This window comes from Piliocolobus tephrosceles, chromosome 3 (genome assembly GCF_002776525.5).
Source record: "Piliocolobus tephrosceles isolate RC106 chromosome 3, ASM277652v3, whole genome shotgun sequence".
Classification (NCBI taxonomy): domain Eukaryota; kingdom Metazoa; phylum Chordata; class Mammalia; order Primates; family Cercopithecidae; genus Piliocolobus; species Piliocolobus tephrosceles.
This window is the reverse complement of record NC_045436.1, coordinates 3617223-3631799: the sequence shown is the minus strand read 5'-3', so window position 1 is coordinate 3631799 and position 14577 is coordinate 3617223. Positions and strand designations below refer to the sequence as shown.

Sequence of the window (14577 nt, the reverse complement as noted above, 5' to 3'; positions counted from 1 at the left end):
ACTGTTAAGAAACTGTGATTTAAAGGAGGTTACAAATAACTGTTAAGGAACTGTGACTTAAAGGAGGTTACATAGTAACAGTTTAGAAACTGACGGCGGGGCCATCAGGCAGACTTCTTTGGAGGGTTTCAAACTCCTCGTTTATTAAAAAGTGAATTTTTAAATTAAAATCATGTTTTAAAACAGAGATGAACATTTTATTGATGGGGAAAAAAATCACTTGGAGTTGGAAAGCTCTCAAAAGTACCTGGTATTTACAGCCCCCCGTCACGGAGGGTGAACTCCATCTCAGCGCTTCATTTTCATCAGGGGTTAAGTTGAGGTACCCAGAACTGAAAAGATTTGCCCAAAATGACATATTTTAAAATGGGCCCCGACCAGAACCCAGTTCCCTCTGGGTTTATTTGTCAGTAATTGTTTTACAGGCTGAGCATTAACTAACTCCAAAGCTTGAAGGACTTTTTCTCATTTTCACTTGTTTTCTCTAATAAAAATAACGCTGCCATTTCAGCTTCACAAGATGAGGCCTCATGGAAGAGTGTTTACCAGAATATTAAAAATATTTTGACAGAAAAAAATCAAGCGAACTCTTTACCAACCAAATATCATCATGACTGATGTAACAAGTAATCCGGTCCAGATATGAAAATCACACTGGTAAAAATCATCTCAGTTAATTCTAAAAGCAGAGCTAACCACCCCTTTTGTCCTAAGGCTTTACGGTATTAAAAAATAATTGTACAAAAATATAGGGCAACGGTATCCCTTACCCCTGGAAATAATATATTTAAGTCTCATCATATTCTTTTGGGGATTCCAGTAATTAAAATCTCTGGTGAATAAGACCTGTTTCAAAACAACCTGTGAGCTGACTGGACTATTTAAAGTAATTCTCCTTGCAGTCACTTTCAGAGTGAAGACAATGACAAATACTGTCTTTTACAAAGGGACTTTTTATTCCACCAACAAATTCTGGATTTTGGCATCAGGAAAACCACTGTTCAATTTCCAACAGTATATCCAAGTTTTATGAGAAATTATTTAAAACTCTTTAACTTAGAGGGTTTTTTCTCCCTTTACTTGTTAAAGTGACTATTACAGAGTTACTTTAAGGATTAAATGTATTGCTTGCAAAGTTGCTAGATCACTGTCTAGAAGTTGGTTAGAAGTTGGTTAGAATTGGCAACTAAGTTCTTTAGTTGTCAATCAAGCATTTATTGAGGCCCTGCTTTGGGCCCAGTGTTGACCTCAACAAAGTTGGGGATATCAGAATATTCTAAGCTACAGTCGTTGTTCTCAAGAATCCTGTCTTTCATGTACAGGAGGTGTTGCCTTTCGTTTTGTGGCTAATGTCCAAACGCTGGCCTCAGCCATTTCACCTTGAAGATTGCAGTTGGCTTCCAACTGGCCTCTAAACTCTAATCTAGCATTTTCCAGTCCATAGTGACAATGCCTGCCTTCCGCAGCTACTCCCAGCTGTGGGCCCTGCTCCTTAGAATCAGATTGAGGCTTCCCTGTCCCCTCTGGTAGACCAGACCAGGGCAGGCAGTATGCTAGCATGACTCAGGATGACTGACACCAGTGATCTGACCCAGCTCCTTTCATACCAGTTTTGACAACTGCTTCATCTGAGAGACATTTGGAAGCAGCATAGTGTATGGGGAAGATCTGGAGTCTCGGTGCAAGCCGGGTTCCACCGTTGACTAGCTCTGTGATATTGGGCAGTCGTTAGAAAGAATGCCCATTCTGGGACATCAAAACCTAATAATTCTTATTCTCTAATAGCTAATGTGCATTATGTATGTTTATTTGCTGTGGCAAATACTATTTTGGAAAAAACTTGAGACTTACAGAAAAGTTGCAATATTACAGACAGTTCACACAGGCTCTACCTGGCTTCCTCTAACAGTAACACATTCCCGAGTTAGTGTATTTATCAAAATGAGAAAACAAATATTTGTCCAACACTGGTCACAACATTCTCATCTTGATTGAATTAACAATTTGATGTTTTTCCCCAGAATTTTTTCAGCAGATCATTGAGTACACAGAGGAATACCGCCACACGCCACTGCTGAAGCTCTGGGTCGGGCCGGTGCCCATGGTGGCCCTTTATAATGCAGAAAATGTGGAGGTGGGTGCGTGTGAATACGATCATTATTGCACTGTGTATCTTACCGTGTGAGAATCTCATCAGAATCAATAAAATACATCCTTACATTTCAACCATTTCAGTGCAAAAAACATTCCATTAAGTATTTTCGACTATATAGGTGCAATTTAATGCTTTCCAGATGTAGCCTGAATCCTGGGAGATTAAGTGCACAACTGCTATCAGGTCCCGTTATATTTATTCTTTTTTTGAAAGGATATCTTTTTTTAGAAACATAAATAAATTATTCCACAAAGCGAGCACTTGTTATCCACCAGATACTATTTTAAGACTTCAAAAATATATGACTAATAAAATATGTTTTCCTCAAGTTGCTCAGGTCTCATATCAATGATAAACTTATTATTCCAAATTTAAAAGAAGATAAATTTGATATTTATGGGATAAATATTACAAACCCATGCTATTGAAATTAGTCCTCCAAAAAACTGTAGTCCTTTTAGTAGTTGAAAAGTCTGGGGAAATCATCTTGTAGTATGGTGAGAAAAGGATTTGGGTGACGAAACAGAGATGGGGTAAACAGACCATTGACCAAAATTAAAGGCCAAATTTCCTAGGAAGTAGTGCCAGGGCACGTCTTTCTAATTACAGTGAAAGTGTTGGAGTTTCTCATGCTGCTCCAGATTCCTGGCTCAGAGAAGAGAGCAAGAAGGGCAGACAGCATTTCAGCCACTGTTGGCCTAGTATTAATAGAGGTTGGTGTGGTGGATGCAGGTGGAGAGCTGTCCAGAGTAGGGGACTCGAGCAAGAAGCCTGGTGAGCACTCTGTGCTCAGCCCTAGACCCCATCCCTCCTCCCACTTCACTTGGACTCTTGGTGATCCAACGACACTCATGGCTTCCCTTGCTGCCTCTATGCTGGGGACACTCAAACAGGCATCTCCAGCTCACGCCTTATCTTGGCTGTCTCATTTGCTTTCAGACCACAGCAACCTGAATGCCTCAAAGTCAACATCGCCTGAAAATACACCCATGATTTCCATCTCCCCAGATGTGCTCACCCTCCAGATGTGCCTCCTCCCCACCTCACTTTCCCCCTCCCCACCTCACTTTCCCCCTCCCCCCATTAAATAACTCCACTTGGTTCCTGGTTTATGGCAGGAACTAGAGAACCATCTGGGTCATCTTTCTTTCTCCCAACTGCATTGAGTCCCCAAGACTGAATACTAGTTTTATGTTCAAAACTCTAATTGAAAGTCTTTGAGGCACAGGACTGAAAATGAACCACGGAGAAAATAAATGTTGTGAATGTCCTAAAAACTAGCTGTATTCTAGCCAGGTATTCCTATAATTACAGGAAGGTTGTTTGATGTCTGTATGTCTCTAAAATATGTTTTTCTCTTCCTAAGGTAATTTTAACTAGTTCAAAGCAAATTGACAAATCCTCTATGTACAAGTTTTTAGAACCATGGCTTGGCCTAGGACTTCTTACAAGGTATGCCAGTGTACCTTTGTAAAGCTGTCTATAGAAATGGTTACTTCTACCAGCAACTTGTTATTTCAGGAATTGACACAGGGTAGCTTTTTTCTGTAGCAGGACTGTGCTGTCAGAAAGGAGGAGAAAGGCTGGAAAGGAAGGTCCAGCTGGCAGCTGGCCTTTGCCCGCCAAGAGGCCAAGAGTCGAGGTGAACGGTTATCTCCAGCTGTGGTATCCAATAGTGACTATCGCCAGTGTTCAGGAAGACTCAGAAGTTGCTGATGGACGGGACTGGGCAGGATGGAGGACACAGTAAAGCAACGAGTATCTGGAGCAGGGAAATCTTGAAAATCCGATCAAAAAGATAGCCCCAGAGAAGTACAGTGAGCTGGTATCTAGAAACAGGGTTCCAGCCTCTCAGAGAGGTCCCCACAAGGGCAAGGCAGGAGCCTAGTAGGGACTTCGGAGAAGTGGAGCAGGGGAGAGATCAAGGTAGAACCGTGGAGAGTGAGGATCATCTGAGGACTGAGTTATTGATGGAAGGAGAAAAAATAATTTGTTAGAAAGTTGGAACTCAGAAATTGAGAAAAATTCTTAAATTTTTCGATTTTATGAATGCTATTTTAAACATTAATATTATAGAACAACATCCAAAATATTCATGTTTTGTAACTATAGATGAATATTTTATAGATACGTGTATATCTTTGTCATTCTGCCAAAAGCATTTGAGACTCTGTAGATGAAGGTGTTTCAGGAGAATTTTGTTGACTTGCTATATTTATGCTTTAATCGTTTTGGATGTTACTTTTCTCTTTCTGTCTCTCTCTATATGTGTATTTTTTGTAACCACATATTTTATTTCTAGTACTGGAAACAAATGGCGCTCCAGGAGAAAGATGTTAACACCCACTTTCCATTTTACCATTCTGGAAGATTTCTTAGATATCATGAATGAACAAGCAAATATATTGGTTAAGAAACTTGAAAAACATGTTAACCAAGAAGCATTTAACTGCTTTGTTTACATCACTCTTTGTGCCTTAGATATCATCTGTGGTGAGTCTCATCGATCTGTTTCTAAATTTATGACATACGGAGCAAATGGCCCAAATAGGAAATGACAATCCACTGGGAAGGCGAATGGGGGACTGGAAAGGGTGGTGGGCTCTTCAGAGCGGTTCTCCTGCCGTGTCAGCCTTCTGAGGAGCAGCAGCCACGCCCAGGGCTGTGAGCGGGGCAGGCACGGAGCAACTGCCCAGGGAGGCGAAGGGAAGGAAGAACAGGAACAGGGAGTAGAAGTGGACTGTACAAGAAAAGGGGGTAAAGGGAGGAAGGAGAATTCTGAAAAGTACAAGGAGAAAGCAGGATGTAAACACAAGATAACTAACGTGCATGAATTGAATGGTTGCTTCTCACCCATATTTTATAGAAACAGCTATGGGGAAGACTATTGGTGCTCAAAGTAATGATGATTCCGAGTATGTCCGTGCAGTTTATAGGTAAATGGAGTCCTTTCAGTTATTTCGAAAATTATTGATTTGGACTTTAAAAATTATCACTAACAATTTCTGTGTTGTATCTTTTTATGGTTTCAAAATTAACCATTAAACTAGAAGTTAACCTCATCACGTAAGCATGTGGTAAGCAGTAGAGTAAAGGTTATGTAAATTATGGCACATCTAGATTATGCAGTACTTTAAAATGATTACTCTCTAACATTGAGATTACATTATATTGTAGATAATGATGCTTACATTGTGATGCTGAGAAAAGACAGATACAGTTTTCTGCACTATGATAATTGTTATATTTAAAAATTATTCAAAGAAAACTAGCAGATACTATAACCAAATGTTAGCCGTGGTTCTTATTGTCTCATGTATGTGTTTCTCATTCTTTTGCTTTCCTTTTGTTGTTATTCTTCTTTCTCATATTTTCTGCACCCAGTAGGTATTGTTTTAGTCATCAAAACAGTCAATTTTACTCTAAAATTGCTTGCAATTATTCACCTGTTAAGAGGCAGGGCAAGGACTTGAGGAAGTACAGAGAAGTGCATTGAGCTGAGTACATTTAAATCTCTTGCTCATTTCACTTCATTTTAACCAACATTTATTAAGCATCTGTGATCTTCCAATCATTGCACAGCGTACTGATTGGTTTTGTAGTAGTACACAAAACAGAATAACACAGGAGTCAGGCATCGGACAAAGAAATTCATGAGTTGTAATAATTGCTCAGGAAGAGAAGATCAAATTGATATCGGAGAGGAAAACAAGAAAGTATCCTACAGAGTGAGAGGCCAGGAAAGGTCTTTCTGAAGAACCAGCATCTAAGCTGGTCCTGCAGGAGATCACGTAGGCGTCTTTCTGCTCTATGGCTGGACATGAGAGGGAGGTGCCAGAACAGCCAAGTGACAGATGGGTACTTTGAGAGCCCTCGCTTGTAGAAGAGGGCAGCCAGTTGTCTTCTGTCACTCCAGAGGAGTGGTCAAACCAATGATGGACCTTAAAAGGAGGCCGATTTCATCTCAGCCCCTGGTACAGAGGCCCTAGGCAGAGTGGAAAACTCGCCCTGGAGAAACAGAAGCAGAGGCCAGATGGCTATCTAGGAAGAATGTTTTATAATGGATTCTTCATTCCTTTAAAGAACCCATTATTTTCTGAGGCTTCATGGGATGCATAATAGCCCGTACCTTCACTGTTGAGCATAAAGCATGGAGCTCTTAGTAGCCTCTAAGACAGTCATCATCATTTCCAGATTGCCTTCATCAAGGCTAGGTACCAAAGAAGTGCTCAAGAAATACACCTTTCTGATACAACAGCTGATGTATTTTTTTCCCATCTATAGAATGAGTGAGATGATATTTCGAAGAATAAAGATGCCCTGGCTTTGGCTTGACCTCTGGTATCTTATGTTTAAAGAAGGATGGGAACACAAAAAGAGCCTTAAGATCCTCCATACTTTTACCAACAATGTAAGTCCCTGACTTTTAAAATTGTGGTAAAATAGACGTAACATAAAATTTTCCTTTACAACCATTTTAACTGTACAGTTTGGTGGTATTAAGTGCATTCACGATGTTGTGCAACCATCCCCACCATCCATTTCCAGAACTTTTGGTAAGTCCATGCTGTCGATATTTTGTTAACATACCCGGTGTAGGACTATTGAGCCTATATCTCAGAAAATAAAAGTTGAATAATAATAGAAATAATTATTTAGCATATTTATACTTAAATTATGTATTCAACAAATATTAATTAAGTGCTCAGTAAGTGCCAAACACCATACCAAATGTTGGAAATTTAGTAATGAGTAGGACATGTGTATATGGTCCCTACCTGAAAGGAAGTTATTCTAGTAGGAGAGATGATCTATCAACACATAATTACAACATGTGATATGAGCTATGAACACTTATTAACAAACAGGGTGCTATGTGAAAGAATAAAGAAACAAATGTCTGTGTATAGGAGTTTTCTGGAAAATGTTTGGATCTGGCAGTCATTTTCAAAGGCAGGGAGCCTTGATAGCAGTATCTTAACTTGGAAAACATTAAAATTAACTAGATATTAGTATTTTATTTCCAGTTCAAAAGGAACCAGAAGATAGTGATGTTGTTTTGAATATAGGATGCCAATCTTTGTGTTAATAATGTGTTTTGAAAAAGCAAGATTTAATTGAAAATATACATCAAATTATAATTTTAGTGTATTGAAAAAACTGGCTATATAAATATGTCCTTTCTTTGCTGTAAATTTTGGTTAAAATCTATTGGAATTACATCCTTGTGGTGAAGTGTACCCTACCCCAAGAGAACAAATGATAAATAAATCAGTCGACGTTCTGTGAATGCAATGTTGGCTGAGCTGGCCACAGTGGAGTGTGATCACCTGGTTATAGGAGAATAGCCAGCAGGTTATATTTCACAGTTAAACTTTTCCTTAAATTTTATGCATTAATATTTAATAGCAATGATTAAATGAATTCCTGACTGAATGGACAATATTATCCATTTAATAAACATTGAGAATTGCCTACTGAGGCCTGAGCTGTAGGAATTCCACCAAGAATAAAAGAAGACATGGTGTTTTGCCCTCAAAGAGCTTAGAATCTATTTAGGCCACTTAGTAGCAGGTTTGGTCAATTACCTGGTAGGAAAAGAAGGTTGAAATGGACAACCAAATTAAGTGTATGGGCCTTCCTTCTTTTATCCATTCAAGAAGTATCTAGTGAGTATTTTTTAAATGCCAAGCCGTACTCTATATAATCAATGAACAAGGACATGCACAAGCATGGCAGAGTTTGAGCTGGAAGAGAAAGAGGCTAAGTAATAAGTGTAACATAAGTATAATATCACATCTAATAAGAAGCATATTAGAAGTATCACATAATGTCAGGTGGCAAGGGAAACGGAGAAAGATAAAGCAGTGTTAGGAAGCGTCGTAATGCTAGGGACGGGGGTGGCAAGGATGAGGGGAGGTCTCTCTGATCGTGTGAGAGTGAGCAGAGATCTGGAAAAAGGGAAGGGGCAGCCATGCAGGCCTCTGAGGAAAGCATTTCAGGCAGCAGGAATTGCAAGCATAGAGGGTGAATTCACTAATCTACTTGCTGTTTCTTTTCTCCCCTACAACATGTAATTAAGTCTATAATTAGAGTATTGTATAATGATTGCATTCACTCCACCACTTAAACTTTTTCTCATTAGCACGATCAAATCTCTAGGGTACTATCTAGTAGACTATGATTCTATTCTTGTGTTGAAAAGACTGCAAAAATAGCACCTGAAAATTAGGAATTTGCGTGACATTACATTTGTTTTTAAAAGTTTCACCAAATAATCCCCAAAATATTAATGAGGCTTTACTGTGTTTTCACAAGAGCCTATGTTGTCGAAATGTTGAAATAGAAAGGCTTGGAAAAAATAAATGAAAGAAACTAGCGTATTTTATAAGAAAATGTGTTACCAGCGTGCATCCAGGTTCAAGCAGAAGCATGTGATTATCATGCAAATCGTACAGGTTATCGCTGAACGGGCCAATGAAATGAACGTGGATGAAGACTGTAGAGGTGATGGCAGGGACTCCGCCCCCTCCAAAAATAAACGCAGGGCCTTTCTTGACTTGCTTTTAAGTGTGACTGATGACGAAGGGAACAGGCTAAGTCATGAAGATATTCGAGAAGAAGTTGACACCTTCATGTTTGAGGTATTGCATATTGTTATGTTCAGATATCATTAAACAAATTTCAGTTATTGTTAGAATCTTTAGCATTATCTTTTAAAACTTAATCAAATTTTAAAGTAGTTTACTGTAACTAAGGAAGATTCATTATATTTTAATTAGAAATTACAAAATTTAAGAAACTGATTAACTGAACTTCCTTCTTCAGGAAACGATTTTGACTAGTGCTGGGCATAGCAGTAGACGCATTTGTTTTTCCTCAGGAAAACCTAAGACTTGTCAGAGTTTTCCCAAGCAGAAGAGCAGCCAGAGATTGTTGCTCTCAGTTCTCCACATGGCTTCAGACTTCTTACCAACCCCCGAGACCCGCAAGTCCACTTCCTCACCCCCTCCTTTCTGAGGTTCCAGCAGATGAGTGCTTAGCTACTGCCCTGCCGTGAGCTGCTCTACCTAAAGAGGACAGGAAGAGCCCTCCCACAGAGAATCAGCCAGTTCATGATTCTGAAGAGACCTCTGATCTCAAATTTATACATATATATATATATATGAAATGCTTTTTACAAAGATAGCTTAAATACTAAATTCTACAAAGAGAGACTTTCTCTTTATGTGGCTTGCAAAATAGATAAAGCATGGTGTTTAGAAGCCATGTAGTAATATCCTCCACGTGGAGCAGAGTGAAAGGCACCTGAGTTGTTTGTTTGTTTTTTTTTTTTTTTTTTTTTTTTTGAGACGGAGTCTCGCTCTGTCGCCCAGGCTGGAGTGCAGTGGCCGGATCTCAGCTCACTGCAAGCTCCGCCTCCCGGGTTCCCGCCATTCTCCTTCCTCAGTCTCCCGAGTAGCTGGGACTACAGGCGCCACCACCTCGCCCGGCTAGTTTTTTGTATTTTTAGTAGAGACGGGGTTTTACCGTGTTAGCCAGGATGGTCTTGATCTCCTGACCTCGTGATCCGCCCATCTCGGCCTCCCAAAGTGCTGGGATTACAGGCGTGAGCCACTGCGCCCGGCCAGGCACTTGAGTTTTTAATGGCTCTGCCTGCCACCCACGTGTTAGCTGCTCTGCGGCAGCCTCTGGCAGCAGTGCCAAGCGTGTGCACTCTGGCGTGAGGCTCCACGACACGGTAGAAAAAAGCTGTGTGAAGGGTCTTTAGATCCGAGTCCCAGTTCAGGTTCTGTCCTAATTAGCCAAATAAGATAGTTCTGATCATTCCAGAGCTCTTTCACAATTTTCCTATGTGTAAAGAGAGAGATGGTCTACATTGGCAGTTTTAAACCTTGTAAAGCAGAAAACTTTACTGAAAATAAATCTTAAGCAGAAAATGGACATCTAAATTAGCTGAAAAGTAGAGAGGTGTTAAGTGTGTGGGCTCTAAGACCACATCCCAGCTAACATGCTGGAACCATGACCTCAAGCATCTCCCCTAGCCGTTCTGGGCCTGAATATTCTTATTTTAATAGCACAAGCCTCATGAAATAGTTATGATGATTAGATCTGTAAAGGTGCCCTGAGAATCGTGATTGGCCTATAAGAAGTATGCAGCACATACCAGGTGTTATTTGATGTTGAAGTGGAGAGACCTTCTCACATTTTCACCTTGTGCATGTACACACACACACACATGCATACACTCATGTACACCCATGCACAAACACACATGCACATGTCTACACACACACGCTCATGCACATACACACACATGCACAGACACATGTATATACCCACAAACACACATTCACATATACACACATACAAAAATGCATGCACACACATACACTCATGCACATACATACATGCACACACATACACAAACATGTATATGCACATGCACACACGTGTATACAAACACAAATATACACACACACCCAGATACTCATGCACATACACATGCATGCACACACATATATACCCACATGCACACATGCATGCATACACATACATATACACACACCACCCCACACACGTGCACACATTCATGTACATTTATGCAAGTAATCACACATACAAAAACACATGTACACACCTACATACACATATGCACATAGACACATACACATACATGGATGTACATATAAATACACATGCACACAGTCAAATGCACAAAGCCATGTACACTCGTGTATACATAAACACAAATGCACACACAAGCACATGTACATAGCCACGTACACACATGCATATATGCACACACCCCCATACACACATGTACACACGTGCACACACACATCCATCTCCTCTCAATCTCACAAAAACAACCAGAACCAGACTAATGATTTCTCTTCCATCTCTAACATTCCTTAATATTCTAATTCTTTTCTTCTTTGCATTGAAAGGGAGGCATAGCAGGTGTGATACTGCGGCCTCCTCCACAGGCTGGTCAATTTTTAATGCAGAGGATATGACTTAGAACCATACCTCTACCCCGCTGGTACCCGCCACCAACAGGCAAGGCCCACCTGACAGATGGGGGAAGGCAGAGAAGTACAGACCTGACAAGCAGGCTCATGAAAATCAGACTTCGTTCTATTCACAAAGGCCCAGCTCGCCTAGCGCCCGTGGAACGCCCCCTTTGTTAATACAGCACAGGCACGTCCCACCAGTGCGCACCACCGTGCAGCGCAGAGCTGTCATCTCTAGGCATGAACCTCCGCTTTTCAGGGACTGTTTCCTTGTTTATCACCGAGGTAAGGTGCTGCACGGAATTCATTTCTTATGTCCTGCAGTCACAGTGCAGCCATCAAATCTGGAGACAATTCAAAAGAGGTTTCTGGTCACTCCTGATCATCGCAGCGTAACTCTGCTTTTTAAGCTACTGTTTTCTCCATTTGTAGGGCCACGACACAACTGCAGCTGCAATGAACTGGTCCTTATACCTGTTGGGGTCTAACCCAGAAGTCCAGAAAAAAGTGGACCATGAGCTGGATGACGTGTTTGGTATGTCTGGCCCCTTCCCTGGTTATATTGTGGTACTAAGTCCCCTGCAGAGATGTCACTGTGTTGTAAACACAGCGTAATGAGCAGGAAGGCTCCCCTGCGTGATCCTTTCCAGTACCATCCCCTTTGCAAGGTCTCGTCCGTTCACCCGCAGGCCTCTGCCAGTCGCCTGGCCAGTGACCGTACTGGGCCGGATGCTGGGGTGCACAGATGCGTGCTCCCGTCCTCAAGGGTCTCACTGCTTCCCAGGCAAAACAGACACCGATGTGAAGCTTTGAGTCATGGGCTGTGCATTTGAATGAAGAGGTGCTCTTTGGGAGAAACGAGGAGCTGGTGAAACTATTCAGAAGGGTACAGGAAGGCTGTTTCACAGATTGCATCTCACCACAAAGGAGAGAAGAGATGGATTAAGCTACCAGGAGATACATTTCTATTATACAGCAAGCAGCCGGGGGAAAAGTCCTGCCAGTAGGATGTCCAGGGTCCCAGACTTGCCCTTTTGCTCCCTGCCATCCCTACCGTCTTGGCTTTTGTTCTCTTGATTGGCGTTCCGAGCATCACATTCATCTTCAAGGCAGGAAGAGCAGGTGGGGGTGCCGGGTGTCTTGGTGTCCTGTGGCTGCTGTGACAAATCCACAGATGGGGAGGTTCACAGCAGCGACGTCTGTTCCCTCACAGTTCTGGACACCTGAGTCAAAGATCAGTGTCACTGAGCCCACATTACTCCTCCTCGCCTCTTCAGCTTCCGGTGGCTGCCAGCGTTTCTTGACTGACAGCTGCATTGCTGGCATCTCTGCCAGTCTCTGCATTGCCTTCTCTTTTCTCTGCGTGTGTGTGTGTGCACACACGTGCATGCGTGTGTGGTGTGTGTGTGCATGTGTGTGTGTTTGTGTGTCTTTCTCTCACAAACATACTTGTGACATACTTGTGATGGCGTTCAGGGCCCACCTGGATAATTGCCCCACTATAAGATCTTTAATTTAATCAAATCTGCCAAGAATTCTCTTCTTCCAAATAGGGTAACATTTACAGATGGCAGGGATTAAGACCTGACAGTTTGGGGCCCATTATCAGCCTGCCACAAAGGGGCTTCCATCAATTTTATCCTTTTTGAAAATCACGTGTCACATGGCCCCCAATAGCTGCAAGGTGAAAAGGAATTGAGTTAGTCAAGCAGCAAGTGGTATCTGATGCAGTTTTATAGCGAGAAGAGGGGAAGGAAAACTAAAGGTGTAAAGCTGGAGAGAGAAGGCGTTCTAGAAAGAGAGGAAGCAGATGAGCAACAGCACAGAAATGGAAAGGTTTCTGGTGTGGACGGCAATAGTGGAGAGTGAGAGACCGCGAGAACTCATCTCTCATTCACTGGGAGATGAGGATGGCAAAGCAGTTTTGTGTGCAGATTGTGCCGGGACTGGAATTGCATATTAAGAGGCAAGCTTGGCCGGGCGCGGTGGCTCACGCCTGTAATCCCAGCACTTTGGGAGGCCGAGATGGGCGGATCACGAGGTCAGGAGATCGAGACCATCCTGGTTAACACGGTGAAACCCCGTCTCTACTAAAAAATACAAAAAAACTAGCCAGGCGAGGTGGCGGCGCCTGTAGTCCCCGCTACTCGGGAGGCTGAGGCAGGAGAATGGCGTGAACCCGGGAGGCGGAGCTTGCAGTGAGCTGAGATCCGGCCACTGCACTCCAGCCTGGGCGGCAGAGCGAGACTCCGTCTCAAAAAAAAAAAAAAAAAAAAAAAGAGGCAAGCTTTTATTTTGCAGAATGAACACCTTCTAAACCGTTTGGCAACATTTTTGTCATCATTTTATTTTTTTTACACTGATTTTCGTTTTGCTTAGATTGCCCTGAGTGGGTAAATTTAGTCTTCTCAAAGCTCACAAGTTCTTTTGGAATAGGGTCCGATCTTTGGTATCCCCTGCCATGTTTAGTTCATTGCCGGTTTCACAAAGGTTTTTGGTCCTGCAGCATCAGTGACACAGTCATCATTACTAGAATCTTTGCTCTGTGCTTCTCGTGTTTTCTGCTTATTGTGTCTCACTTTTTCTTCTACCCCCAATCCTAGTTCTAAAATTTTTGAGCAACTAGGCTGGGCATAATGGCTCACACCTGTAATCCCAGCGCTTCAGGAGGCTGAGGCGGGCAGATCACAAGGTCAGGAGATCGAGACCATCCTGGCTAACACGGTGAAACCCTGTCTCTACTAAAAATATAAAAAATTAGCCGGGCGTGGTGGCAGGCACCTGAAGTCCAGGCTACTCCGGAGGCTGAGGCAGGAGAATGGCATGAACCCGGGAGGCGGAGCTTGCAGCGAGCCGAGATTGCGCCACTGCACTCCAGTCTGGGCCACAGAGCAAGACTCCATCTCAAAAGAAATATTTTTTGAGCAACCAATCTTTGTGTAGTGAGTTGCAAGTATTAATTCCTTATGTTATTTTTTTACTGAGGTAAATGTCACATAATGTAAAATCTGCCATTTAAAAATGTACATTTCAGTGGCATTTAGTACCTTCACCATGTTGTACAATAGTTACATCTACCTAATTCCAGAACATTTTCAGCACCTCGAAAGGAAACCTGGTGCGATTAAGCAGACCCTCTTGATTCCTCCTTCCCCCGGCCCTGGCAGCCTCTGATTTACTTTCTGTCTCTGTGGATTTACCTATTCTGAGTACTACTTATACATGGATTCGTACAATATGTGACCTTTAGTGTCTATTCATTTTACTTGGCATATTGCCTCATTTTATTTTGATTATGCATAGTGTTAGAAATTCTGCTTTAGCTGTGGGTATTTAGCATCTGGTGCATTGATCCACATGTTCTTCTTTGATGGGTATTTGATGGGTATTTAGCATCCAGTACCC

At 41.9% G+C, this 14577-nt stretch overlaps 1 protein-coding gene across 4 annotated transcripts in view; it reads left to right on the top strand.

Annotated features, from left to right (window-relative positions):
• Positions 1-14577, top strand: part of LOC111548494 (cytochrome P450 4V2) — a 20726-nt gene that overhangs the window by 1284 nt on the left and 4865 nt on the right. For 2 of the 4 annotated variants that reach the window (XM_023221013.3, XM_023221016.3), the window contains exons 2-8: positions 2022-2134; positions 3522-3607; positions 4458-4648; positions 5022-5091; positions 6440-6566; positions 8614-8799; positions 11605-11707. In XM_023221013.3, coding sequence (XP_023076781.2) covers positions 2022-2134; positions 3522-3607; positions 4458-4648; positions 5022-5091; positions 6440-6566; positions 8614-8799; positions 11605-11707 — 876 coding nt within the window. Of the gene's footprint in view, positions 1-150; positions 658-2021; positions 2135-3521; positions 3608-4457; positions 4649-5021; positions 5092-6439; positions 6567-8613; positions 8800-11604; positions 11708-14577 lie in introns of those variants that run through there. The other 2 variants (XM_023221015.2, XM_023221014.3) reach the window with 2 other exon arrangements.